The sequence below is a fragment of the Dermochelys coriacea genome, chromosome 2 (genome assembly GCF_009764565.3).
Source record: "Dermochelys coriacea isolate rDerCor1 chromosome 2, rDerCor1.pri.v4, whole genome shotgun sequence".
NCBI lineage: Eukaryota > Metazoa > Chordata > Testudines > Dermochelyidae > Dermochelys > Dermochelys coriacea.
The window spans coordinates 155921827-155949591 of record NC_050069.1 but is presented as its reverse complement, the minus strand read 5'-3'; the positions used below and the strand labels follow the sequence as shown (position 1 = coordinate 155949591).

The 27765-nt window shown below is 41.5% G+C and overlaps 2 protein-coding genes across 7 annotated transcripts in view; one reads left to right on the top strand and one right to left on the bottom strand.

The window, feature by feature from the left end:
* Positions 1–6515, top strand: part of STX17 (syntaxin 17) — a 64466-nt gene extending 57951 nt beyond the window's left edge. For all 5 annotated transcript variants that reach the window (XM_038388561.2, XM_038388563.2, XM_043508537.1 and 2 more), the window contains 2 exons: positions 3394–3480; positions 4184–6515. In XM_038388561.2, coding sequence (XP_038244489.1) covers positions 3394–3480; positions 4184–4423 — 327 coding nt within the window. In that variant the 3' untranslated portion in view covers positions 4424–6515. The remainder of the gene's footprint in view (positions 1–3393; positions 3481–4183) is intronic.
* Positions 6516–10103: 3588 nt separating this feature from the next.
* Positions 10104–27765, bottom strand: part of ERP44 (endoplasmic reticulum protein 44) — a 120926-nt gene continuing 103264 nt past the window's right edge. For both annotated transcript variants that reach the window (XM_038388560.2, XM_043508535.1), the window contains exons 10-12: positions 27577–27718; positions 23992–24094; positions 10104–10704 (exon numbers count right to left, since the gene is read on the bottom strand). In XM_038388560.2, coding sequence (XP_038244488.1) covers positions 10603–10704; positions 23992–24094; positions 27577–27718 — 347 coding nt within the window. In that variant the 3' untranslated portion in view covers positions 10104–10602. The remainder of the gene's footprint in view (positions 10705–23991; positions 24095–27576; positions 27719–27765) is intronic.

Genomic DNA, 27765 nt, shown 5'->3' with positions numbered 1-27765 from the left:
GCTCAAATAAATTTGTTAGTCTCTAAGGTGCCACAAGTACTCCTTTTCTTTTTACTATTTAATGGCTGTTCAGCAGCCTAATATGAAATTGTCTCAGCCCACTTATTAGGGCACAGAAGTCGTATCACATTTTGCCCTTGTTAGTAGCTTCAGGAAAATGACAGTGACTGAATGGAGTCATAGAATGGTCCTTCCTAATCAGGATTTCAAGGCTGTGAGGGAAGTTTGCACTCTTGATGTCTGTGCTGTATTTCGTCTATGGATAAATACTGTAGGAACTCATGTTTCCAAGTCTGTCAATCTGGCACTTTCTTAAATAGTATGTATACATACACGCACACATCCTTATGCATTTCAATAAAATATAGGCATGTGGGGGAGATAACAGTACAAAAGCTAGACCCCAACTCTTGGGCTTGGTTCTGCATTCCTTTTACATTTAAACTCCCACTAAAGTCAGATTCCCTCTTTTTGGAAAATCTAGGCCCCTGTGGTCAATAGATAAAACTTCCATTTTGTTAAGTGAGGAACAGGAACACGTGCTTGTTTATTGGAGCTAAATGACCTTTGATCATCTAAACTACAGGGGTAAGGAATTTGCCTCACTATCCACTGTCTATCTTGACAGTGTCCATTTAAGAATGTTGTCATGTTACACTGCATTACTGTATTGAAAGCCCTCATGAGGCTTTCAGGATAAAGATTTACATTACATTCTCAAGGAGTGAGTTTTAAGATAGGTCCCCTCTTCACCCTTGGTTTTCACGTACCATGTTGCAGCAGTTCGGAGCATTCAGTAGCACTGGCTTAACATGCTTAATTGCCTCACCATGAGGAGGTCTGTGAAGCTTGCTGAGGAATAACAGACAGTAATGCTATTCTCTCTGTGTGTCAACAGCTTCCATGCTGCATGCATCTTGACCATTGAGCCCTGTTGATTCTGATCCTGTCTTGGCAATTTTTCTTTGTATCTTGATTCCTTACTTCAAAGAAACTACTGTTAGCTGCTCCATAGTCTTTAATTTTTGCCAACACAGAAGCTGCTGATGGGGATAGTTTTCAATCCAAATTCCTTTGTCAGGTTCCCTTTGCATCATATTAACCATTGGAGAGCGTGAACATTAGAGCAGGAGGTACAACAGTTTTCCTACTGGTTTCCACACATTCTAGGCATTTCTGGTTGTGGTGAGAAGGACAAGAGAGACTCCACTGAACAAGATTTGTGTTTTTGCTTACTTAGTCAGGACTTCAGGGAAGGATCTGAAGTTTTACCCACATTCTTCTTTTCTACGAGATGTTATGGTGGAAAGAAACTCTGTATGCGCACACATGAGCATCTACTCTATCTCTCATCTGCCTCATGATAGATTGTGTACACAGAAATTGCAGTGATTTAATTTACATGGGTTTAGAAACTGCTTGGTTAAATTGGTTCACCTTCCTTATGAGGATGCATAAATTGGTTTGAGTGCCTAAAAACAATTTAGGTTAAGTATAGGTTAAGTCAGTAATGCATCATTAATGGTCAGTATCTCTTTCCATCTGGCTGTATGTGTCAAAACATGTGGGTGGAAACACTGTTTGGGTGCCCTCCAAACATGGCACCCTGGTTAGTTATCGGTGGTTAAAACTATCGTTATTGGGTGCACATCTCAATACACTGTTTTGGGTTTTTTTAAGTGGAAAATTATGCACTGCTCATGCACAATATGGGCCTGACCTACAGTGACTTCAGTGGAGGTTAGCGGGCTCATCACCTTTGGAGGATTGATACCTGTAGGATTTTCAGACACTTAGACTGTAACTTGATTATTTCTAAACCAGGACTTGGGCCATATTGTGATACCGTGATATTTTCTGGGGAAGCAGTCAAAGTAAGAGAAACAAGGTGGGAGATGAAGAGAGAGCAGGAAGAGGTGGAGACAGATCCTAATCTTCTCAGGGCTGCTGTTGCTCTTCTGTTTAAAAATGGCAGAGAAATATGAACCCTGAGTTTGTGTGGCTGAGATACTGCTGTAGAATGAAATGCATATTGACAATACCTTGCTGTTCTGTTATGTGTTCCATCCAAGGATCTCAAAGCATTTTATGATGACTGAAGACTCACTATACCCTTGAGAAAAGAGAAAGTATTCTCTCTATTCCTTTAAACAGGGAAACTGAGTCACAGATGTTTCCCAGGGTCTCGAGGACTGTGGCAGAGCTTGGACTATAAACTTGGTGCCTGATTCCAACTTCTTAATCACAAGATCATCAGTTCCCATTATACACATGGCTTATTGCATGTCTGCCACAGACATTCATTACACCACTTCTGACATAACTGGACTCAGCCATTGCGCTAGAAAGATTAAAACAAAGCTTGTTCTGAACAAAAAGAAAAGGAGTACTTGTGGCACCTTAGAGACTAACAAATTTATTTGAGCATAAGCTTTCGTGAGCTACAGCTCACTTCATCGGATGCAGTGAGCTGTAGCTCATGGAAGCTTATGCTCAAATAAATTTGTTAGTCTCTAAGGTGCCACAAGTACTCCTTTTCTTTTTGCGAATACAGACTAACACGGCTGCTACTCTGAAACCTGTTCTGAACAGAGATCTTAAATTCAGAACATTTTGAACTGTATGCTGGACAGCCTATTGTGCTTTGTGACGGAATGAGGCTGGGGTCCTGCTGTGGTTTACAAATGATGGGAACAAGTATCTCATTTCCAACTAGCAGCTGAGGGAGGCTGCTCACCGAAAGCTCAAGGGGGCTCGCAGTAAGAGTGTGACTGACTGGGGAAAGTGGAGCATTTTTGCGTAAATTAAACAAATATAAAGCAGAAGATGGATGTGCAATTTTGGTGTATTTTCAGCATAGTCGGGAGATTAGATCGGTAGGGTTACGTTAACGTAATATAGTTTCATAGGTAAATCATGGCTTTTGGGATTTCTTTAATCAATCAAGGAAATGTTGTGTGTAATACAATATGTGCCTGCCTTGTACCCTCTCTTATTAGAAAAGGAATTGTTTTGAGTATGAAACTCAGCATGAAGCATAAATGCTTGTTTGGATTTATTGGATTTTTCCCTGAGATGCACATTCATCCATTCATATAACAGTAGATGAAATAAGAATACATTTTAGTCTGCTCTTTCTTTAACCATATCAATACTCTGTATAATAGCACTCCATTTTATTACCTCATAGTTACATTCCTTTTTGGAAGTGGTTTTGTACTTACAGCTTGGTTTATCAGATGCTATTAATGAACTACCATTAAGGTTACATGGCTAGAGTGTGTAGCAGATGAAAGCTGCTGTGGGGCCCTGATTACAGGCATTAAAATAGTGTGTATTGGCTTACTGCTGCTTCCCAGCAGGTAACCTCACTCCTCATTCCTTTGCATCTAGTCTCAGCAGGAGAAGATTGACAGGATTGAAGACCATGTCAACAGTGCTACTGTGAATGTTGAAGAGGGAACCAAAAACTTGGGGAAGGTAGGGATCTATTCCCGCTGGTGAATCAATGGTACTCTGACTCCCAGCAATCTTCTGTATTAACCCAATTGATCTGCCGTCTTTAATGCTGAGGGAACCAGCAATTAAGGAAATAAGGAAGAAATGACACATAGGTTGTGGAAAAAAAATCAATCTCTTGTAATGTTCTATTACATGCAGTCTGCCAGAAAAGAATTTCTCTAGCCTAAAGCCTCATTAGAAGGCTGTTCTGCTGCTTCTTTCAATGGAATACCTACAAAAACAGGCTCATAAGAGTCAAATGAGCGTGACATGAAGGGATATCTGGGACACGTGTTGCTGTGATACTTAACCACATTTATATCACTAATAGTTTTTAACAACCCGCAAATAGAGCTTCGGCATGTTAGTGGAAAGTTTCTGAGCAGATTACAATTCTTACATTTGTTTGAATTATGTAGGCCAGACAATGGATTTTATATTGCAAATAAAATCAACAAATAGCAATTAAAATGATCTGTTTTCCTACTACATATATGGGATTGCTCAAGTTTGAAGCAGTTGGGTACATTCTCTTACTGTGGAATAGTGTATTTTTAAAAAAATGTAATTTGTAAGGTTTATTTATGCACCAAGAATTAGAGGTGTATTGTCAAGAGTAATGAGGGGGAAATGCACATCACCACAGGTGTGTGTTCTAAACAGATTTCTTTTTCTTTTACAGGCTGCAAAATATAAGCTGGCAGCTTTGCCTGTGGCAGGTGCACTCATTGGTGGAGTGGTGGGGGGTCCTATTGGTCTCCTTGCAGGCTTCAAAGTGGCAGGAATTGCAGCTGCACTTGGTGGTGGGGTATTGGGCTTCACAGGTGGAAAATTGATACAGAGAAGAAAACAGAAAATGATTGAGGAGCTCTCTTCCAGCTGTCCAGACCTCCCTAGCCAAAGTGACAAACAATCCAGCTGAAGTAAGATTTCAGTAGGACTAGGACTAGGACTGGAAGTAATAGTCCCAGTGATGACGACAGACATGCAGTCTTCACTTTGAACATAAGTCTGTCATGAATTTTGACAACTGTGTTGCTGTTTGGGAGGGGTGAAGTGGGAGGTGAGATGCGTATTGTCAGTCCTGTAATTTTGAAAGCCGTAAAGAATACATTTTCATCATAAAGAAAACTGCAGCCCTAATGAATCATGGGGTTGTGTGCCAAATTCACCCCTTATTTTGTATGATGCTACTGGAGTGGATTTACTTGAGAATCCAGAACACGTTATGAAAGGCTTTGAAGCATTCTTACCAGAAAACCTGAGGGGCCCTAAGGTTTGGAGCACTTTTTATTAAGTGATTTCAAAGATCAGTACACTATTAGTATTCCTCTCTGTCTTTTAAACTTCACAGTTTGGTTCTGATCAAATGTTAAAAATGACCTGGTTTTACTCTTCATTTGTTTGTATGCCCAAGCCCCCATACAGTCTGGTGTGACTGTCTTTCCTCTCCTCAACAGATGCACAGACTGGCAATGGGGCATGAGGGTTAAGATTAAATCACATTGTTTCAGCTGTGGTGAAAGCATAACTAAACACTTGCTTGCATTATCAAACTCTACCAAAGTAGTGGTGCTGCTCCCCTCCCTTTCTAGAGCACTAAATTCACTCTGCTCTTTTTAAAGAAATGTCATTTTTTCTATCTTTCTTTTGTATCCATGTCTTCAAAATCTAGCTGGTTTTCTTTTTCAAATCCAGGCCCTTCTTTCCCTCTTCAAACAGTCCCCCCCCCCCCCCCAAAAAAAATCCCAGGGGATTGCTTGTGCTAGGAGAGGTAGCATTCCTTGATTGTTCTCCTCCCAGCCTGTCTTTGAAAGCTGCTTTGTGGGCTTAACCCCCGCCTGTTTAAGAAGCACTTGCTCAGGTGCTCTTCTCCCTTTTTCCTCCATGTCTTGTTCACAGCCTGCCTCCATCAAAACAGTGGTGGGACAGGACAGAAGATCATTCAGCAAAGACACTGGTTGCTGTTTATAGCAATGTCAACTCCTCAGTCCTTTATTCCCATTCCACCTATTCAGCAAGGATGTAGTGGAGATTTAGTGTCACTTTGTGACCTACAACCGTCACATCTGGAAGACAAAGGACTGTGAAGCTGACAGTCCTGGTGAACCTCACCAGTAACTTGTCAGGTGGTGCCACCATTAGGTGATCTGATCAGTTTCAGTAATGTTGATGTAGTTCAGATGTGGTGGGTTCACCTAGTGCTTATGTATGGGCTGGTCAGGTATGCTTCTTGCTCTCTCCTGCCACACAGCTGTTTAGTTCTTTCCTCAGTTTCCACTGGATCACTTCTGCTAGGCTGTATTCTTTATTCTTAGTAGATTTTTAGCTCAGCATAACATTTCTCCAGGACTCAAGATTTGCTGGTGTTCTCTGTAGCATTCTTGCTCACAGCTGCCAGTATGGGTAGTTAGCTCTTTTCCTAGCCTGTGCTAGTCTTCCTCTGGAGATCTGCTGTTCATTTATCCCGTTTGCTTGATTTTCACTTGGAGCACTATTCCCTCTCTGCACCTCCCCTCTTTAAATATATGGGTTTTAACAAGTTTTAAATTTCACCCAACCCTGGATAGTCTATCGTGGCAATCCATGTCTGCCATCCCCATTCCAGCACTGCTGTTCAGTGCCTTGAGGGAAAACACAGGCTATGCCATTGCTTCTTTAAGATCTCAAGTGGTCTCATCTTCCCAGAGACCTGCTTGACTGTACAAAATAAACCTCTAAAAAAAGATGGTTGCTTAAGTGGAGTTTTATTACACAATGTTGTTCGGTGCACCATAGCCCAGCAGGGAATTGCCACTGCATCACATTTAACAACAACAAAAATGGAGCACCACTGCAACCCAGGATTTGGCACAGTCTGTGGAAATAATTGTCTTCTAATGGTGGGATTATGGGTTTTGGTGCCTAAATATTGTAAGCAACTGTTCGTCTGAGCACAAGTTTCTTGTATAGGGTATTTCTTTCTTAATTACATAATTTATTAATTACCTGTAAAATAAAAATGTGAATCCAAATGTGCAGCTGTTCAGATGTCTCTGTTAAGTAAGACTTTGCTTCCCTGAGCCTGTGTACACAAGAATGGTTTTCACAAGTAATCACTAAAATATAAATTGACAAAACTACATAGTAGAAGCTAAAGTGCCTACATCTATAGAACCAGATGGAGTGGAAAGGACCTCCTGAGTCATCTAGCTCATTTGCTCAAGACACCTAAGAAATGCTTTCTTTAAATGCATGAACTGACTGTAAGCACCGTTGATGGACTTGTAATAACTGTTACACTAGGCTGTTTCCTTCCTTAGCTGATAGTCTTTACCTTTAAACTTTTCCTACTTTTCAATTTTTTTTAATTAACTAGAAGCCATTGGTTGTTGTGGGACTTTCATTGGACACATTTACTTTCCTTCTGTACACTACTGAACCGCTACTTACTGTCTTACATGGGATGAAAATTTGATGAAGGTGCGGTAGTGCCATAACAGTCTGTAGCTATAGAACCGTTGTCTTTTTGCACCACGCTATTCATTGTACTGTTGCAAACAAACTCCATGTAATGGGTCAAAATTATTCATATTTTAGAAGTGGCAAAATGCAGTAAACAAACTGTCTTTTCATTACATTTTGTATGTACGCAGAACTTAGTATACTGTTAAACCTGCAACAATACTGGATTACAAACCTCGACTTGAGAAACAAAAAAGTTTATTTGCAGAGAAGTAAAAATGTGGGCTCCCTGCAGTAGCCAAACTAACATTTAATTTTCCATGGACACTAAGAAACCTCAGGAATACAAGCCAGGCACTTTTCCCGCAGACTAAGTAAGGTTTTTACCTTCATTTTTGGAAGAGCGGGTATTAGAGTGGCATTCTGTATTTCCTTTACGGGATCTAATGGATTACTTTTTTCAATAAAGCAGCAAAGAGTCCTGTGCCACCTTGTAGTCTAACACGTATTGGAGCATAAGCTTTCGTGGGTGAATACCCACTTCGGTGGATGCATGTAGTGGAAATTTCCAGAGGCAGGTATAAGTATGCAAGCAAGAATCCATTACTTTTTTTAAGTAATTATTTTAATCATTCAAAACAATATTCTGTGTATTAATATTTAAAACAAGCTTTTGTTGAATTAGGAAAGTATCATTTGCTATTGTCCTCCCCTGAGGGAAAATATCTAAACTACTGAAATGTAATAGTGGATGGACACAGTAGTTGAAGAGTTTCATCACATTGTGCATCTGCATAGAGGCTCACCACACTATGCTCTATATTTACGCTGTACATTAATGTTGAAATTCAGAGGTGTGCATACCTAGTATCACCTGTGTAGTGCCTTCCACACGTTACCTGAGCTCAGACACTTCTTTCATGTTAAAATATCCACCGAAGAGCAACATCTGCAATGTTGCTTATAGACAATGTAACTTATGTGTACAGTAAGTGGTGTTTCCCTTCTCCTTAACCCTGTTTGTCTGTCCCTGGGGTTAGGAGCTCTTGAAAGCAGGCTTCCTGCTTCTTGTTTGTTTATGGCAGCACCCATGATGTGCTTAGCATTTTCTAGCCAAATACTAAAGTCTTAGCAGCAGCAGCATTGCCAACAGATTCATGGTGGTTTGGGCTACTCTGTTTACTGCACAGAGGATGATGGACTACAGGGTTGCTATGTACTGAAGTGACACATGCATATACTTAGTGCAGGTAGCTCATAGCCCAGTACAGCAGCTCCCAGCCACTAGCACAGCACCAGAACCATTATATAGAGAAAACACCCTGAAACATTTTGGAGTAGAGCCACCTTAGACCTTGCTAACCAATCTTCACATTTGAGGCAGTTGGTCCTCATAGTGGGTTGAGACCACAGGGAATGGAGGGTAGACTCCCCCCAGCTAGGATCTACTCTCTGACCATCTGTATTATTCCTCACAAGATAAAGCAATCACTGCAGGAGATGGTGATACCAAAGCAGAGGACAGAGGATTTAGTTAATAGTGATAGCTAGGGCTGTGCAACCAGGAGAAGCATTTGGTGACTTCACTACAAGGGAGAAAGGGTCTCGCAAAACTTCCAGCGGTAGGCGAGGTCTTGCACTCATGCTGCATATCCATACTAATCACATAGAAAGGTAGAGGAGGGCCTGGAAATTTAGGGTCAGGGCTGCTGGGTTAGCGCTCGCTGAAGTGCACTGGAGAAATACAGGGTCTGCTCAACAGAGTAACTTCAGAGGTTCCAAAATTTTTTGAGAAGGTGGTAAAAAGAGAAGCAGTTTAAATTTATTAGGCAGGGCATCCTTGGTAAGCGAGTTTGGGGAAAAGTAAATCCTCATAAGTCAACTAGTAACTTCCTGGCATTAGGAAGTAAGGGCTACATTCAAAGAGGGGACCTTAGGCATTACATCACTTAATTCCTAGGTGCCCTGCTGCTGAGAGAAAAGCACAGCTCCAAGTTACGGCCCCTAGCACCCTACATACCGTATGGGGCAAGTTAGGCACCCAAGAAAGGTGGTCACAAAAGTCCTGCTGAGGAGGGAACCACCTAAGCCAATAGGAAATTTATAGGAATGCAGCAAGATCCAGAAAGGGACTTATGCACCTATCTCTTAAGGATTCACAGCCACAAATCCTTTCCTGAAGTTCGGCACTTAAGCAAGGGTAGCCCTTGTGAAAAACCAGAGACACACTGATCATAGCAAATGGACCTGTGTTTAGGTCACCTACCTGGGAGTCATGTCTTGCTCCAAAGCAGGAATTTGAACCCTCATCTTCCACCTCTCAGACTGAGTGCCCTAATCCCCAGACTATTGGCTATTCTCTCCTTGAGCATACCAGAATTCCATTGTGATGCTAGGCAAGTCACTTAATAAATTTCTCACAAGTGGTCACTAATTGTGTGTGCTTTATTTTCTGGGTGCCTGACTTGAGATGCTGGAGTCTGATTTGAAGAAGTGCTGCACCTTCACCAGCTGCAGCCAATGGGAGCTGTGCTTTGAACATATGAAGTGCTACATAATGCCAAGTCTCTCAAAAATGAGGTGCTGTATGTCAAATTAGGCACCCCAAATTATAAGACCCTTGACCTTAACCCGTGTCTCAGTTCTCCATCTATAACATGGAGATAACCTCTCTTCATCCTACATGGATATTGTAAAAATAAGATTTGTGAAGCTTTCAGTACTATAGTAATGAGCAGCATAGAAAAGCCCGTCTTCAGAACAGGGATTATAGAGTAGGCAGTAAGTATGGCCTGGTGTCAGATTGGACAATGGGGATTAAACAGAATACTGACTAGAAGCTCATTAAATGAACACCATCCACTCTGTGCAATGAATGAGGCAGGGTTCAATAGAAAAAAATAGTATGTGATCATGTCATTCAAGACTCATACTGCATGGGCAACCCTAATTCTGGCCTTTGAGTGCTTGATTTTGCAACCTTAATATATTTCTTTAAACTTGGCTTTTTATGTGCAACAGCATTAAGGGTTTAGGATCATGAGAGAAGGCAAGACAGACTTATCCTTAATCATCTTAATTTTCCCACATGATACTTTTAACAGTCATGCTTGTTTACTCATGCAAGTTTCATATGTACAGTAAAATATCACACAAGATTCTGTAAAACTTTAATTTATTCCCCCTTAAGTATCCAGAATATGCCCTTTTGATGAGAAGAATGTGACCAAAAAAAAAAAAAGGTACCAGCATAACTATTCACATGGAGAGGAAGAAATAAAAGCACGTACTACCTTTTACGATTATACAGAAAACAACCCAAAAGTCCTATTTAATGGGATAGTGCAAGTTAACAGCATGTCTCTGGCAATACCACCTTCATTTGGATTATAAAAGTTTTACAGATTAGAGTTAGATCAAAAGTCTAGATGGGTCTCTGATATTTTACTCTAGCATTAGGAACATAACTTTTGAAAGACGCTGTACAGAATGACCCACCAAACAAATGTATTTACAAGCCCAGGGAGAAAAAAAAACTTATTTTTTCAGTTTATCCCAAATAAAAATACACAGAATTATGAAAATATAGGGTTACTATTTCCACCACACAGAAGTCAATGCTGCTGTCTGAAAGGCTTGCAAGATTATTTCAAGTTTTTAAAGTTCATCTTTTTCTCTCAATAAGGTGTACCTATGTTCACTGGGTGCTAGTTTCTGGAACGAACTCTCTGGTGGGCTGCTTGCTAAATCCTGAATTGGCTGAAAAAGAACACAAAAGTATGTTTTAATTAAGGAAAGATACTCTTTAAGATTATTGCTTATGAGAAATGAGACTAAAAACAAACAGAACACTAAGTTTCTTGAACTGGATGGAATGAATTTCTTTTATATACTCAGAGAAATAACCTGGTTTAAAACAAACACTTCAGGTTGCTTAAAGCAGAAAGCCCATCCACAAAGATCCTTAACATCAAGGAAATACCCAGTTAACATTTCCTCCTTTAACACATCTTAACCACCACACATCAGCCTAGACAGATTCTGATCCTCCTAAGACCCAATCGCCTCCAGTGTGTACAGTAACAATACCTACACCACATTCCTCACCGCACACTAAATGCAAAACCTTAACTCTGACCTCAAACTTCAACATACATGTGCATTACTGAACAGTATGGTTATTTTCCTATGGGGAAGTAGGAGACAAATACCTTAACCACAAGACCATTCTGTAAAGCAAACAGCATATGATCATGTAATTAATTTGTTTCTCAGTACTCTGCAGATGCGATTATGTTGCAACACTCCCATTTTACACATAGATTTGGCCTCGTCTGGAGGTGGTGTGGCTAAGTGAGTGAGACTTGACTCCATTATATTGGTGACCCATGTTCTATTCCCAGAGGTGCCAAATACTGTGCACGCTCAGATCCTCAGTTACCTGTCTGTAAAATGGGGAAGAAGATACCTTGCTCCATAGTAAGGTCTGTGAAGCACATGATTAAGATAAGAACATTGTGTGTTGGGAAGGGGGAGTTTGGTAAAGGAGGTGACAAGGCTGGCATCCAGAGGGGGACAGAGTTAAGGATGTGTACATGTACAGTAGTTGTAGTAATCGTGACGTGTGTAGCTCTAAGTAGGAGCAGAAAGTATGTACTGGTAGGTGGCTTAACTTTTAATTTCTTAGCTGTGTCCCACACACAGAGTAATCCTGACACAAAGCAAAGTTCTGAACAAAGCTGTCTGCATATTAATTTCCTAGGATTTTTTTTTTAAATGTTTAATTGGGTTGAGTGAGGAGGATGGTCTCAGAGCGGTGTCAGAGAAATGCAGAGATGATGGACAAAATTTTATTTCCAGCTGCACTTCTCTGATCGATAAAACATTCTTCACCAGAATCTACACCTACACGCATCTGTGTAGCCACAAAACAAGTGTAGTTGCTTATGGAGAAGAGTCTATGTGTTGGCTACCTGCTGCCGTGCAAGTTTTCAGTTATGATAAATAATGGCAAAAGTGACCCTTACTCCTAAAAAGATTTTTAACTACTGGCTGTGCCAAATCCATTGGAGACTCTTCTGTCTGCCAATAAGTCAGACTGTCATTGACAAATTACAAATAACTGCAAAAGGTTTTTATTAAAAACGTATACAACACAAATTATACGGATAATTCAAAGGCCACCTGTAGATGGAGAAAGACAAATGTACGCCTCCTGGTAAGCAGTGTTTGTCACATACACACACGATAGCATGATGCTGTATGAAGAGTTATGTAATATATACCAGTTGGACCCACGTACATACTTATACATGTGTTTTGATGGCATGGGGAAGGAAGATGAGAGGTAGGCAGCTATTCTAGGCAGCGGGGCTGGCTGTGTGCAGAATTTCCCCAGGAATATTAATGTTGCCTTCACTGGTGGCTTCCTTGGTTTTCAGCGATTGCATAGACTGGAAACGCACCCAAATAACCTTTTTTCTAAATGAACTCATTTTGTGGGGGAACATATGGGAGTGACAGCATGACCTAGTTACATTTTCAGGAGAAACTAACTTTTGAGACTTGATTTCCCAATAACAACATTGCACTGTGATGATTTATGCAAAACATATTTTCTGCACACAAGTATTTGTATATATATATATCTGTCCTCTCATTGAGATCTACCTGTCTGTAACTAGTGATTAATCTCTGTAGAGCAGAGAGGTTCATACAAGAGTAGAACAGGTAGCACCTGGTAAGTTGCAGAGGCGGCTGGGGAGCTGCAGAAGCAAGCCCCATCTAGCATGCCAAACCCTCAGGCAGTTTCTCCATATACAGTATAGAGCTACACAGCAAGCCAGGTGGAACTTGCTACAATTTTCTTCTCCTGCCTGGGGACTTGGGTGTCCCAGGTGGACTGACTTGTGTATACGCAAATACCTTAAAACCAGCTATATGTAGTTTGTTTATATACAAATATACACGGGCTGGATTTGTATTTTATGATAAAATACAGGATTGTGCCTTGAATCTGCATTCTGTACATCATCTCGTATACCTCGGTAACAGTTTTAGCACCAATCCTTTCATCTAGATACTTTCACATTTGACTTTTTGAGTACAGATTCTTCCATTATAATCAAAATACTGATGGCAAGCAACTACAGGGCATAGAACTGGGGAGTGAAAGAGCAATAGGTCTCATTTACTGATTACTAAACTTGCTTTAATGCTCTAATAGTCATTAATCCAAACCTTCCAAACAGGAAGTACAGACTATAATGAGCAATTCATCAATCAAAATTTCCTCTCAAGAGCCCTGCCTCAGTAGTTTAAAAAAAAACAAAAAACAAATCACAGCACATGCAGGGCAAATGTGCAGCTATTGAACAGTGTTTCTCTTGGAGAGCCAAATAACTTGAAACCTAGAAATGCTTGTAATCCCACTGAAAGATGGAATTTCTGACATCAGACTATGTACTGAAGCATTTTTGCAGTATTAAAAATATGGTTTAGATGCCTTCTCTCATAAGTCACCATGAAAAAGACGCAGATTATTTATCAGAAGTCCTTAAATTTCTGCATGTGGAACTTTAAGGTCAACTGCCTTCAATAAAGTGGAAAAATCATGTGTTGTAACATGATTTGAGGATAAAAGTAGTGGTAAACTATCAAGAATAAACTTCAGAGACTTAATCTCAAAATAAATTCACCAGAATGGAAATGGCATTAAAAAACTTCAGATTTCCACAATGAATAAAAATGTAAGAGGCAGAAAATGATACCAGCATCTTTTAGTGAGGAGGCATATCTTTTTTTCTTCTTTTTAAAAAGAGTTTTGCTTTATTAACTGCAGACAGATATTGTGTGCAAGGAAGGTGCTCAGATATGACAACAATAAGAGGCCAGATGTGTGTCTAAATTAGGTGGCTATAAATTCTAGTGTCAGAAGATGTCTGATACTAGATGGCTCATCGATCTAGCAGCTAAAGGCATAACAAAATCCAGTGGCTGGAATTTGAAGTCAGCAAATTTCAAACTGGAAAAAAATGCTTACTAATCTGTTCTGTACCTATTACTCTTTGAGATGTGTTGCACACGTCAGTTCCACTTCAGGTGACTCACAAAGCAGTTCAATCCTGAAATGGGATCAAAGTCTATCTGAATAATAATGGAAGGACTATGCATCCAAATCTGGCATCATTGCTAGACTGCTGAGAGATGGCCTAATGAGATGCAAAGGTATGTACCAAAGACCAAGCTGCAGCTCTACAAATATCCAGAATAGGCACTTGAGTGAGAAAGGCTGCATGTGATCTCATTGAACGTGCTAGCACCCTGTGTGGTGGAATTACATTGGCCATGTTGTAGCACAAACATATACAGAAGGAAATGCACAACAAGATTTGTTGACATGAGACCGGAAGGCCCATCATCCTGTCCACAACCACCATGAACAGTTGTGAGGAAAACCTAAACAGTTTAGTCCTGCCCAAGTAAAACACTAATGCTCTCCTAACATCCAAATGTGTGGAGTCTCTCTCCTCATCCTTATAAGCATGAGACTTAGGAAAGGAAGAAAGTTTGCAAGTAAAATGCCTGATTGATGTGGAAGTGAGAAACCACTTTGAAATTTTGGATGAAGGCATAGCTAAACCTTGTCCTTGTTGATGTTTGTTTTTGGTAGGTCAAATACCCAGACTCTCAATTCTCCCACTCTCCTTGCTGAGGTAATAGCCACCAAAAAGGTGACCCTCATTGAAAAATGCAGCAACAAACAGGTAGCCAGCGGTTCAAAGGGCTGTCCCCTTAGCTTTGCTAATTCCAGGTCTAAGTTTAAGGGGGAATAGGATCGTCTACTTGGGGGTATAGATGATTCAGACCCTTCAAAAACTTAAGTGACTTTGGACTGGAGAGAAGTAAGCAATTAGTAATCAGAGGATGGAAAACCGAGATAACCGCTAGTTCCTGATGGCAAGACCTTACTGCTTCAGGTATAACACATAGTGCAGCACATGTTGTATTGGAGCCCAGACCAGACCAACGCTTTTTTGCTGAGACCAGCGGGAAAATCTTTTCCACTTCAACAGATAAGTGTACCTAGTAGAAGGTATTTTGCTATTTAGGAGGATGTTTTGCACGTCACTTGAACAGATATTCTTGTGTGCTGTTAGCCATAGAGCATCCCACTGAAAGATGAAGTAGTCTTGGTCATGGCCATGGTCCTGTGAGATCAGGTCTGCTTCTGGTGGTAATGGAACCCTGGTTGAGAAGCTGACTAGAGTGGAAAACCAATGCTGGCGAGGCCATGCCAGTGCTATGGAGGATCGTGTGAACATGGCCCCGTTTGATTTTTAACACTCTGCATAGGAGTGGAACCAGAGGGTAGGCATACATGAGATTGTCTTTCCAGGGCATCAGGAAAGCGTTCATTAAAGTCTCTGGATGGTGACATGTTCAAGAACAAAATTGGTGACACTTCCTGTTGTGCTGGGTTGCAAACAAGTCTATGTGGGAGGGATCACCCCAAGCTTGAAAAATCTGACCATATCTGGCCAGAGAGATCACTTGCAGTGACTGGTGAAAGATCTCCTCATTCGGTTTGCCAGACTGTTCTGGACACATGGCAGGTGGGAGGCTGTGAGGTGTATTGAGCTTATGATGCAAAACACTACTGCCATTTGGCATAGAAGTGTCAATCTTACCCCTCCCTGGCTGTTCACATAGAACATCACAGTGGTGTTGCCGGAGGAACTAGCAAATTCCTTTCCTGGATGTGGGGGAGGAAAGCATGACAAGCTAGATGAATGGCTCTCAACTCTTACGTTTATACGGAGAGCCAAATCTTGGCCAGACCAGACATCTGAAGCCTGTAGAGTCCACACGTGAATTCCCCTACCTAGGGTGGAAACATCTGTAACCAGAGCCAAAGTAGGATGTGGGGAAACAAAGAGGGACTCCCATAAGTATGTTGGGTTGGGTCCATCCACCAGTCAAGAGAGGCTAAGACTTCTGTGGGCACTTAAACCAATGTGTCCAGTGAATGATGAACTGGGGAATACATCAAGCTCGGCCAGCTCTGCAACTTAGTGAAACACAGCCTGGCATGTCAAACCACATATGTACATGAAGCCACAAGGCCTAGAAGCCTGAGGCAATTCTGTGCTGTCATGGTGGGATGGACCTTCAGGTCTAATGAAATGTCTGGAGGAATGCCCTGGCTCCTATGGAATCCAAGATTGCTGCTATAGGCTCTATTCTCTGAACAGGTAAGAGAATTGACTTTTCTTCATTGATCAGCAAACCCGGTGGACTGGATCTTGGCCAGGCTGGATGTCATCTGGCTTTGGAAAGGACTCACCAGCAAGTCATCCTGCCATGGAAACATTTGATTTTCTCAGGAACACAGCCATGCACTTTGTAAGAACAGGAAGTCGCAGACAGCCCAAATGGCAGAACTGCAAACTGACAGTGGAATTAGTAGATCATAAGTCTGAGGAATTTCCTGTGCCTTTCATGTATTGCGACATATAAATACACATCCTTTAAGTTGAGTGCAGGATACCAGTCAGCACAATCCAGAGACGGAATAATCAGAGTGACCATGTGAAACAATTTTCTTTTTGTGCTTGTTCAGCTCTAGCAAGTCCAGAATGGGTCTGAGATGTCCTTTTGCTTTTGGAATTAGGTAATAGTGAGAATAAAACCCCTTTCCTCTGTAAAAAGGAGGATATTCCTCTATGACTGCCAACAGGAGGAAAGATTGCATCTCCCAAAGAACTTCCTCATTAAAGTGGTCCCAGGAAAGGGGTGGGGATAGAAATAAACTTAGAGTGTATCCCAGCTCCATCCTGCTTAAGACCCACTGGCCATAGTGACATGGCTTCAGGCACTTAGGAAGTGGGATACCATGTTGGAAAAAACAGGGGCAGGAGAAACTGAGGCCTGGTCTACACAAGGGTGGGTGGGTGGGGAATTGATCTAAATTACGCAACTTCAGCCATGTGAGTAACGTAGCTGAAGTCGATGTACTTAGACCTACTCACCATGGTGTCTTCACTGCTGTGAGTTGACTGCTGCCGCTCCCCCATCGACTCCGCCTGCATCTCTCGCGGCAGTGGAGTACAGGAGTACACAGGAGAGCGCTCGGGGGTCCATTTATTGAGTCTAGTCTAGATGTGATATATTGACCTCCGCTGGATCGATTGCTGCCCGCTGATCTGGCAGGTAGTATAGACATACCCTATACTACAAATTGGTAAGCTATTCTCAACAAGAACGTCGAACTGACTGCTTGGTGTTTCAAGGCTGTCTGGATGATGATCTCACCGTGGCTGAAAAGAAAGGAAGAGGTGGTCTCCTCCTGTAACTTTTCTCTTTCCTGCTAGATTGGTCCTGGTGCTGAGACATACCAGAATAAAAATGGTGATACTGCTGTGGCTACCACTGCTGCTTTTTTGGGAGGGGAGTGTAAATACTCAAAGACTTGAATATAGCCCTAGAGTCTTTAAGGTTATGAAGCTTATCATCGGCCTGCCTTGAAAAAAAACCTCAGTCCCTCAAAAGGGAGATCCTGAATGGTCTGATGGACCTACTGAGGAGGACCCGATGACTGGAGCCACAAACATCTGTGCATTGTAATGGCCAATACCATGGCTCTGGCAGCAGAATCAACAGCATCCAATGCAGCATGAAGCAAGGTCCCAGCTACCAACTTTCCTTTGTCCTCTACTGCCAGAAGCTCTTGCCTGGCCTCCTCTGGTAACTTCTCTGCAAATATTACAACATTGCTGGGTGGCAGAAATTGTAATGTCCCAGCAACACTTGCTGATTACAAATCTGGAGTTTTAGTCTAGCTGTTGAATAAGCTTTCCTGCCAAAAGATTGAGCGTCCTTGCATCTTTTGATTTTGGGATAGATACCCACTGACCGTAGCGTTTGCTTTTGTTAGCAGCTGAGACCAAAGACCATGGGGATGGGAAGGTGTGATGAGGTATACAAACCCCACACTTTAAGGCTGCTCTGGGCTCAGCCAGCCCTGCCCGCCATACCTACAAGAGATGCACAGACTGGAGGAGGAGTTAAAAGGGAGCAGAACAGCTCACTTATGGGCAGGGCAGGGAAGAAAAAGGACCATTACCTTGCAGTTCCTGAGGGAAGGGTTGAAGGAAGGCAGGATCTCTTTCTCAGCAACTGCTTTAAGTTCCCTCCCTGAGGGAAGGGAGGACCTGCTTCTAATAGACTCTCAGAGGGAGACATTTCTCCCCTCATCTACTAACCCAGTTTATCTGTGTTGATTCCAGTGTTTTGTTTAGGGACTGCCCCTGAAGGGGAGAGACTTAGAACTGGCCTGGCTGGAGGCCCCAGGCATCAGAGGATGCAGCTGCTGCCCCAAGAGGGAGAGAGCTGCCATGCCATGTCCAGCTGTGAAGCAGTGCCAGGCAGTGACCTGACCCCCTTCACAGTGTCTTGTTACAGACTGTGAACTTTGGACAATAGTGGGGTGGTAGGAAGTGGCCCAGGGAGGGCAGCTTTAAAGTGCTTCTGGGTGTCAGGAGCTCAGGCTCAGCGGCTTGCATGCTCCTGGACTAGCGTGATCAGGGACAGCTGCTGCTAAGCCTGGTGCCTACCCCAGTGGGCGGGCTGGGGGGCGGTACAGCCATGCTGGAGGAGCTGCCTGTGCAGGGCACTGGCTCCTGTGAGCAGCGGCCTGACGTGCGGCTGCTTTCGCCCCAGCCATTCCCGACAGAGCCCTGCAGCTCCTCGGATATCCGATTTATATCTACGGATATAAATTTGGTATCCGCACAGAGCTCTAGCCCACCAAATCCCATCCCCGCATGTCAAAGGGCCTATGCCCTGACCACTAGGCAACATTCCCCTTGACTGAAGGCCATCACACGAGGTGTAAAAATGTTCAACCCCCTCTAAGGGGACATAATACCCCACTCAGATCTCTTTGCTGTAGGAGGCTGTGAAGATAGTGTTTACCACAATACTTTTTTGGGCTCCAGAATAACCTCATTTATGGGAATTGCCACTTGAGAAGGCCCCACAGATCTCAAGATATGAACTAACCTGTGTGTGGCTCATGAACTACTTCCACCTGGATATCTAGGGAGGAAGCCACCTGCTTTAAAGGGTTCTGGTGGGCCCCATAATCATCCCAGGGAAGTGAGGAAACACAAGACATAACCACCTCGTTGGCCGATGAGGAGGAACCCAAGACTGGCTGAGGTGGAGCTTCCCCTACTTCCTCCAAAGGGGGGGATTCACTGAGGCAGACTGCTCACGTTCGGTACAGGGCCTGGTACTGGGAGCAGCTTCTTGCAGTTTTAGCCATGCAGGATCACAACATCTATTGGAGAACATAGAGGGCAGAGGGTGCGGAGAGGGTTTGGGGCAGGAGGAAACCCACATGGGTTCCAGTACGGCCATCAATATGGCACTGGAGCTCAACTTCTTCCCAACCATGGCCACTAGCTGACCAATGGGGAGGCTCCACTAGATACCAGAGGTTAAAGCCTCTTGAAGGAGAGCAATGGCTTACATGACGTGGCTGCGACACACAAGATCCAACTTCTCCCTTGCACGATGAAATTTAGTCCAATCAGGTAGGTGCAGTGCTTCTTGTGCCAGGGAGTACTGACGGTAGTCCGAAGAGGATGGCATCAAGGAAATCATAAGCTGGCTTGCCTCTTGAGTTAGTACCAGATTGTCTGGAGGTAGCAACGGTACTGGACGCGGAATTCTAGTAGCCAGTAAATCCATGAGAGTGGCCGTCAGTACTGGGAGAGATGTCTCTTGGTCTGCCAGTGACACTAGCACTCAGCAGGTATATGCCTCAAGTGTTGACAGCACCAGAAGATTCTGTTGCTGCTACTGCTGAGCCAAAGATGACAGCACTGCTTAACAGGATGATGCACGCTTAGAGGTCGATCTCAATGGCACCATTATCGGCGCTGAAGTCGATGACCTCTCGAGGTTGTATCTGTACCACAGAATGTCTCAGCACTATGTGCACTCCATTCTCCTTCCCAACTTGATTGCTGGAGTTCAGTGCCAGGGACCTTGATTTCCTGGATGATGGGTCTCTGGTTGCTGTCCTCTGATGCTGCTTCTTCAGTACCAGAGAAGGAGATTGGCACAGACTCTGCCTGGAAAGGGGGAACACTCCTAACTAAAGCAGAGTTGCACAGTGCCTGCCCCAAACGGGAAGGCTTTGAGGGTGGGTAGAGGGCTGCCTCCATAAGAAGGTACTTCCCTGCCTTTTTTTACTTCTGGGCTAAGTCCCTGTAGATTTGGCATCTTTCTCTGATGTGACCTTTTTCTAGGGTAGTTCAGAAACCTACAGTGCAGGCTGTTGACAAGAACTGTCTTGCATGCATTGTAAAGTTTGAAACCCGGGGAACAAAGCAAGCCCTGGCACCGGTACCCAAAACCGAAAGGAACTATAACGTACAGAAGTAAAAAAAGGAAACCTATTAGTAGAAAAAAAACCCCTACACTAAGAGTGTGTATTGACAAGTACCCACTACATACATGTGCTATCTTGATGGGAACTGCTGAGCGTAAAATCTCCAATGCTAGTGCACTGAGCAAGCACACACCTGAAGTGGAATGGACATGTGCAACCACTTGAAGTCTTTTTTTTTCCTCCAGGGTTTGTCTACACATTGAGTTATTGTGGAATAACTCCATGTGGGGACACACTTCTTGAAAAAGAGTGCCTTGTTCTGGGTTAGCTTATTCTATTTTCAAAGCTATTGTGCTTTAAATTCACATCCTACCTTAAATATAAATTCATTTTCAAGTGTAGACAAGCCCTCAAATAGTGAGGGAAATAAACAATTGGAACAGCTCACCAAGGGATGTGGTAAATTCTCTAACATTAAGAGTCACAGGGCTTATTTACATTTGAAATGCTACAGCGACACAGCTGCATTGCTGCAGTGTAGACACTACCTATGCTGATGGGAGGGGTTCTCTTATTGGAATAGATACCATCTTCCTGAGAGGTAGTAACTAGGCTGACAGAAGAATTCTTCCGTTGACCTAGCACTGTCTACGCTGGGGGCTAGGTCGTCTTGACTATGCTGTTCAGGGGTGTGGTTTTTTCACACCTCCGAGAAATGTAGTTAAGCCAAATTAACAGACCTCAGTCAAAAACATGGGTCTTTCTAAAAGACATGCTCTAGGTAACCACAAGTATGGGGCTGGATGCAGGAATCACTTCATGAAATTCCATGGCTTGCATTATGTACGAGTTCAGTTTAGATAGTCAAAATGGTTCCTTCTGGCCTTAAAATGTGAGAATCTATGGAGTTAGATATTTCCCCCCAAATATATATCTATTTCCAATAATGAACACAAAAATGATTGATGCCAGACACCTATGCCAAACACATTCTTGTGGGAAGTAATATCTAAAAGATGTATTGAACTGAACTTTATTAAAATGGACTTCCATCCAATGACTCTGAACAAATATATCTTCTAACATGGCTCCCAAAATCAACTGAAAGCAAAAGCCAGCCAAAAGATGCCTAGAATGTACATCCCTGGATTGCCTGGAGATACAATGAAGACCCCTTTTCAAATTATATTGCACCTGGCAGAAGCACTTACTGTACTTGTGTTACATTTTGCTCAGGGAAGCAGGACCATCAACCCAACTTTCAGAAAGTACCAGGGTATCTAATGACAAGTGGCCAGGACCTCTATTTTACTCCATCTAAAATATGGCATCTTCAGTAGCACAGCAGTCCCTTGACACTACCAGAAGGAACCATTTTGACTATCTGAACTGAACTCCTACATAACAGAGCCCAGATTTTCCTTTAAGGTCTCCTCTTGAGTTCTGAGCTGATGAGTACATCACTGAAAAGCCTGGCTTCAGTGTTCAATACAACAATCTGATCTGTGATATCTACTTGCAAAAGTCCTTGTAAACTTTCATGTCCTGTGTTAAATGCCTGAAAGCTCTTCCCCTCCCATCCACTGCTTCCTGTAAATCTTATCCTAAAATGGCCTGAAAGGATTCAAAGGGAAAAGCTTTGAGTGAGCCAGTCAAATGTTTCAGCTGAGCATCTGGGACTTGATCCTCAGTCTCGTATAAGTCACTTCGTGCTGTCACAACAGCATCACAAAAACTACTTTAATGCTACCCTAAAGTGGCAGCTGAGGATTCCCCTGGTGTAGCCCAGTGTTCCTGTGCCAGTCCTCAGCATGCTCCAGGATTGCAAGTGGTGAAAAACAGTGCAACCACCACTGAGGTGTGCTGAACTCAGGTGAACTTTAAGAATGGAGCCTCTACGACTGTACATTTGGGCCACACACATTGGCACAGTTGCATAAAAATAACCCAAGCTCAAAAAGTTCAATTTGCTAAGAACAACTGGAGATGTAAAAAGAGCAGAAAAAAAAGTTCAGAGGAGAAAGTCCTAACAGATTAAAAAATACCAAGTCCAGCTAGTTAGATGGAAGGGGAATGGCAGTCTCATGGCTAGAGCACAGGCCTGTGTGTCAGATTTGGGTTCTCTTCTTAAATCTGCCACATACAGTACTTTCTTTCAAATGTGGGCAAGTCACTTAGCCACGCTGTGTCTAAATATGTCCATATCACACAGGAGTTTTGTGAAGGTTAATTAATTAATTAATGCTTGTGAAGTGTTTTGAAATCCTCTGATGCAAAATATTCATATGAAATTTAAAAGGTATGTGGCTAAAGAAAATTATGCTTGTGCCAGCTGCCAAGTGAGTTCATAAGAAGCACATTCTTGAAACTTTCCTCAGGGCAAAGACAAGTCAGTTAAGGGAGTATAGATAGAGGCTTGGAGTAGAAGCAGAGTTTGTCCCAGGTTCACCCAGTGAGTGGACTGAAGAACTGAGTGCTTTGCTGAATTCAATTCACCTCATACAAGTCCACTCAGTCCTACTTTTCTTTCAGCCAATCACTCAGACAAACAAGTGTGTTTACATTTACGGGAGATAATTCTGCCCACTTCTTGTTTACAATGTCACCTGAAAGTGAGAACAAGCGTTCACATGGCACTGTTGTAGCCAGCACCGAAAGGTATTTATATTATGCTAAACATTCATATGCCCCTTCAGTCTTCGATTTGTAGGCTCTAAAAGTTTAGATTTTGTTTTGTTTTTGAGTGCAGCTTTGTGGGGGGAAAAAAAATCTACATTTATAAATTGCACGACAAAGAGATTGCACTATAGTACTTGTAAGAGGTGAATTGAAAAATACTATTTTTAAAAATCTTTTTTACAGTGCAAATATTTGTAATAAAAATAATATAAAGTGAGCACTGTACACTTTACATTCTGTGTTGTAACTGAAATCAATATATTTGAAAATGTAGAAAAAATACTTATAATAAATTTAAACTGATATTCTATTATAGTTTAACAGTGTGATTAAAACAGCGATTAATCACTACTATTCTTTTAATCTCACAATTAATTGGAATTATTTTTTTTAATTGTTTGACAGCCCTAAATTATATTATTACTATTCTAAAAGTAAGTACACATGGAATTCAGACAAAGTAAAAATGGATTCCTTACAACTTCATGTAATATTGGTAAAAGAATTCATAAACAATTGGTTTTATTTAAGCCATACTATTTTCAATCACTGAATTGTTAAAATGAACAGATTACATCACACTAGCAGAACAATGCCAGTTCCATTCAGAATGTTCCAAGTCACAGAAGAGTTTAATTAACTCAAGTGACAAAACCAGTGATATTACAGGTATTAAAAAAAGAAGGGTTTCCATACGAAGAAATAAACATTTGAAATTTTTTTCTTGTTCAGTAAGAACACAAAAATGTGGGATTTTTCTCAATTTAAGTATGTTCTGAGATTTATCAGTGCTGGCTTGTAGTGTTTTAAAATATTGCTAGGTAAATATGGCTACATACTATATTTTCCATAAACAGATTTCTTACACACCAAGGTAATGTAAAAGCACTGTTTTCATGATGAGAAAGAATAAATGGTTTGCCCAAACAGCCATATACAAATGCTTTCATTTCTGTAAGTCTTACCTGACCAGGTGCTACATCAGTTGGATCTGGGCCATGATGAAATTCTCTGTGCAATTTTCCGGAGTGCAAATCTTGTACAAATTGCTTGAGTTTACCTGGAATTCTGAAACAAAATCCTCCCCAATAAACATATGATAGATAAGCACACCATCAAACTGAAAACTAAAGTAGATTGTTTAGAGTAGCCCATATTTCTCCTGTGCATCAGATACAGTATGTTCACTTTAAGTGATTAATTTATGGCAGAAAGCTAAATGCATGGTACATTTGTGTTAAACTACCCTACCAGGTTTTTTCTTCTTCTTTGCTATCTCCTGAGTGCACAGCTAGTATTTCTTCCCTTCAATAATTCCCACAGCGTTGTCCAAGCCAATAACTTCATTGTATGCTCAATTCAACTCCCCACTACGCATGCTGTAGAAGAGAACAGCAGGTTCCACTGTGATTCCAAATCTGACAGCAGAATTTGATGTAGCTGGATGGCGAAAGGGCATTACTATAAAGGCAAGGGCCTTTATTTCCATTTCCATTTCGCCCTTGGAGCAGTTCCTCTCTAAAATCAGACCCTGTCCAACAGAATAGCTGGGCTTTGCAAATTACTGAGATGCTTTAAGATTTTACCTTTTATTTAAAACCATGAACTGTTCACAAGGTCACTTCTGCCATATCTAGATGTCTCTGAAGTTCAGCTTGATCCTATGGGACTGTCTGTGAACCTGCCAATTTCTCTCATTTATATATATCTGACAAATGCATTACCATTACTGCTTGTTGACACAAGCTGTAGCCATTACTAGTCAGATACAGACTATGAAGCAGAGGAAAGAAAGGTGTTTTTGAAAAGACAAAAAATACCTTATAATTTTTTGAAGGGAACTACAAATCCACATGACAGCTATAACTGATAATTATGTACATAAGCTATTTTAGCTATGATAAAATTTAAACTATTATTACTCTAATGCAAATTGCTTGGAAAGTATTTTGTTAAAAACCAATTGTGTGCGCTGTGAACATGCTACTTTGCACAAAATATTCTTAAGAGTGCAACAGTAAATGGAACAAAAACAGTTTTAGGATTTTACTATTAATCAAAATACACTAAGGCTTGTATTATATTATAGGCAGATAACATTTTAAGAATAAGCCTGCTAGAATTTGAATGAGAAGCTGGCAATGATCACCAGATTTCTGCCAAACTCTGTTGCAACAATGCGTGGTGGAGCTCCAGAATAAGACACAGAGGTCAGGAAGCCTGATTGTCATGTTTACACCATTCCATGGAGTCTACAGTACAAGCAACCTAGGGTTCTGCATGACACAATGGTTTCTTGCTAGCCACAGTGTCTGTAGTCATCATTGCTAACAGATTCCATTCACATTTGGCCCTAGTAACTTCAGACTTGGGGCAATTGCCATGTTTGTAAATTTTGTGCTTTGCTTTTAAAATTTGGGTTACATTTGTCTACCACTAGAACTGACACATAGCATAATCTTTTCAAGAAGGCTTGCAGTGGATGTTAAAGCTTGAATAGGTACAATGGGACTCAAGCAAGTGTATGAACACAGTATTACAGTGACTGCTTACTCAAGTCACATCATTTGGATGCAAAAATACATAATTTGCATCAACATAGCAACTGCACATCCAAATTAGTTGTGTAACTGTGTGCATGCACTTTAGTAAAATCAAACCATGACTATGCAGTCACCACACTTGGCAACATATTTCCATTTACTTTTGACTCGTTACATTGAATACAACTCTCAAAAAGAGCTGGATTTTTTGGCCAGATTAAATACGAACAGAAGATAATCATATCCTCACTGTTCTTCCTGTTGTCTCTGACATTAAAGATATCAGTACAAATCCTTTGGTTTAAATTGTCATAGTTCTGCTGAAGCCAATAGAGCTATGACAACTTACATCAGCTTAGGGCCTGCCCTCTGGTGCCTAAATTCTAGGAAACCAACTCAGTGCTGACAGTCACTTTATCATCAAACATCAGTCCCCTTTAGAAGAGTTTGTACAAGTGTTTCATTCAGTATTACACATCTGGTAGCTGGAGAGCCTGCATACAACTTTTCATTTTCGAACTATGGAGTAACAGAAACCTTACCTGTGCAAGACAAAGGGTCCTGTGGTGAACACTTAATTTTATTTAGATACATGTAGAGTGGGTATTGAATAAGTTTGGGGTGTAAATTATTTCCTGTTCATTAAGCACTGACTGTATACTCTATGCTGCTCTAAACAATATAAAAATCAGCTCCTCAGATAACAAATAGGAAGCTAAACAGGTACATGGATAAAGTTGTCAGTGATTAACGAAAAAGTATGGTTTTGTGATAGCAGTTCAGTGATACAAATTACACACAGTTTGCTCACTCACTATGCAGGGTTGTTGATGAAGAGATGCCCTTCAGCAGCTTTTGCCAACATTATGTGCAAAAGCTCACAGTGATAGAGAGGGCAAGGTAGATGGGTGTGGCATAGCACAGGAAAAACTATTCTGCTTTCATACATTTCATGTTGATTTATTTATTTATTGTAATTTATAACTTATAAAGATGTACCCAAACTGGTAGTCTGGGCAACCTGGATGTTACTGAAAGTAACAATTCAATAAGAACAAAAAGCAGCAAGTCCCCCAGAAAATTTCCAGCCAAATCTTCCCCAACACAATCAGGATTTTCCCCATCAAACTTCCACTGGCCATAAACAATCAGCCCAATTCGGGCCCAATCCCTTCACCCAGTTGGCTACAAGAAAGGCTTGACAGTGGGCCCCTCAGAGATGATGCTCTAATGCCAGTCACCTCACTCTATTCAACTGAAGAGGATCTAGCGCAAGCATCTTTGCTGACCATCGTTGTGGCAGTGTGACAGAGAGAGAGAGACATGGTCTCTCAAGTAGGTCCCAAACCACCTAGTTAGAAATACCACTGTATTTAGAAAAAACTGAAGACCAGGGATTAAATTGATACTGCATCTATTTTATACATTTTAGGCAGTTATTATCCCAACAAATCAGCCATATTCCACTGACTATGAAGGCAGAATATCTGGTGGGAATCCACGTAAAAGGAGCTTCCCCACCAATGGTCCATGACTAGCTCAGGAATGTCATCGTTGCAGTAGAGAAAAATAGATGGTGACAGATTGGAGGATTCTTACCACTGAATATTTTATACACATTAATTGCATAATATATCAGTTAAATATTTTATTCACTGCTCAAAAACTTTGCAAAGTAAATTGATGTTTCCATGTTGGCAGTAGAGGTACCACGGTGCTAAGAAATATGAAGGATAATTGAGGAACTAGAACTTGCAGCAGCATTTAAAACTTGGGGTTAGATTCTCAGCTAATGTGTATCAGCATAGATCCATTAAAGTTAATGTTGTGCAATCATTTACATCCGCTGGAGATCTGATCCTGGATCCTACGCCCCCAACCTCAGCTAATAAAACATTTTACCTACTTTCAGTCATGTAATATTGGTTACAGTGTTTAAACAAATGTATTTCTTTGTCTCACCACAAGAAGATACGATTTTCAAAAGAAAGGAAGGGTTTAACTTACGCTAATTCACTGAAGTCTGGAAAGACATACATGTGCCTAAAACTGTCAATAGCAATAACAGGACAGTCTGCTGGAGTCTTCTGAATATGAAGGAGTGGGTGTCTGAATTTATCACAGTCAGCATGCAGAAAGTTTATTGTACCTTAAAAATGAGAATACAGACCAAAATTTACATTAGATATTCGAATG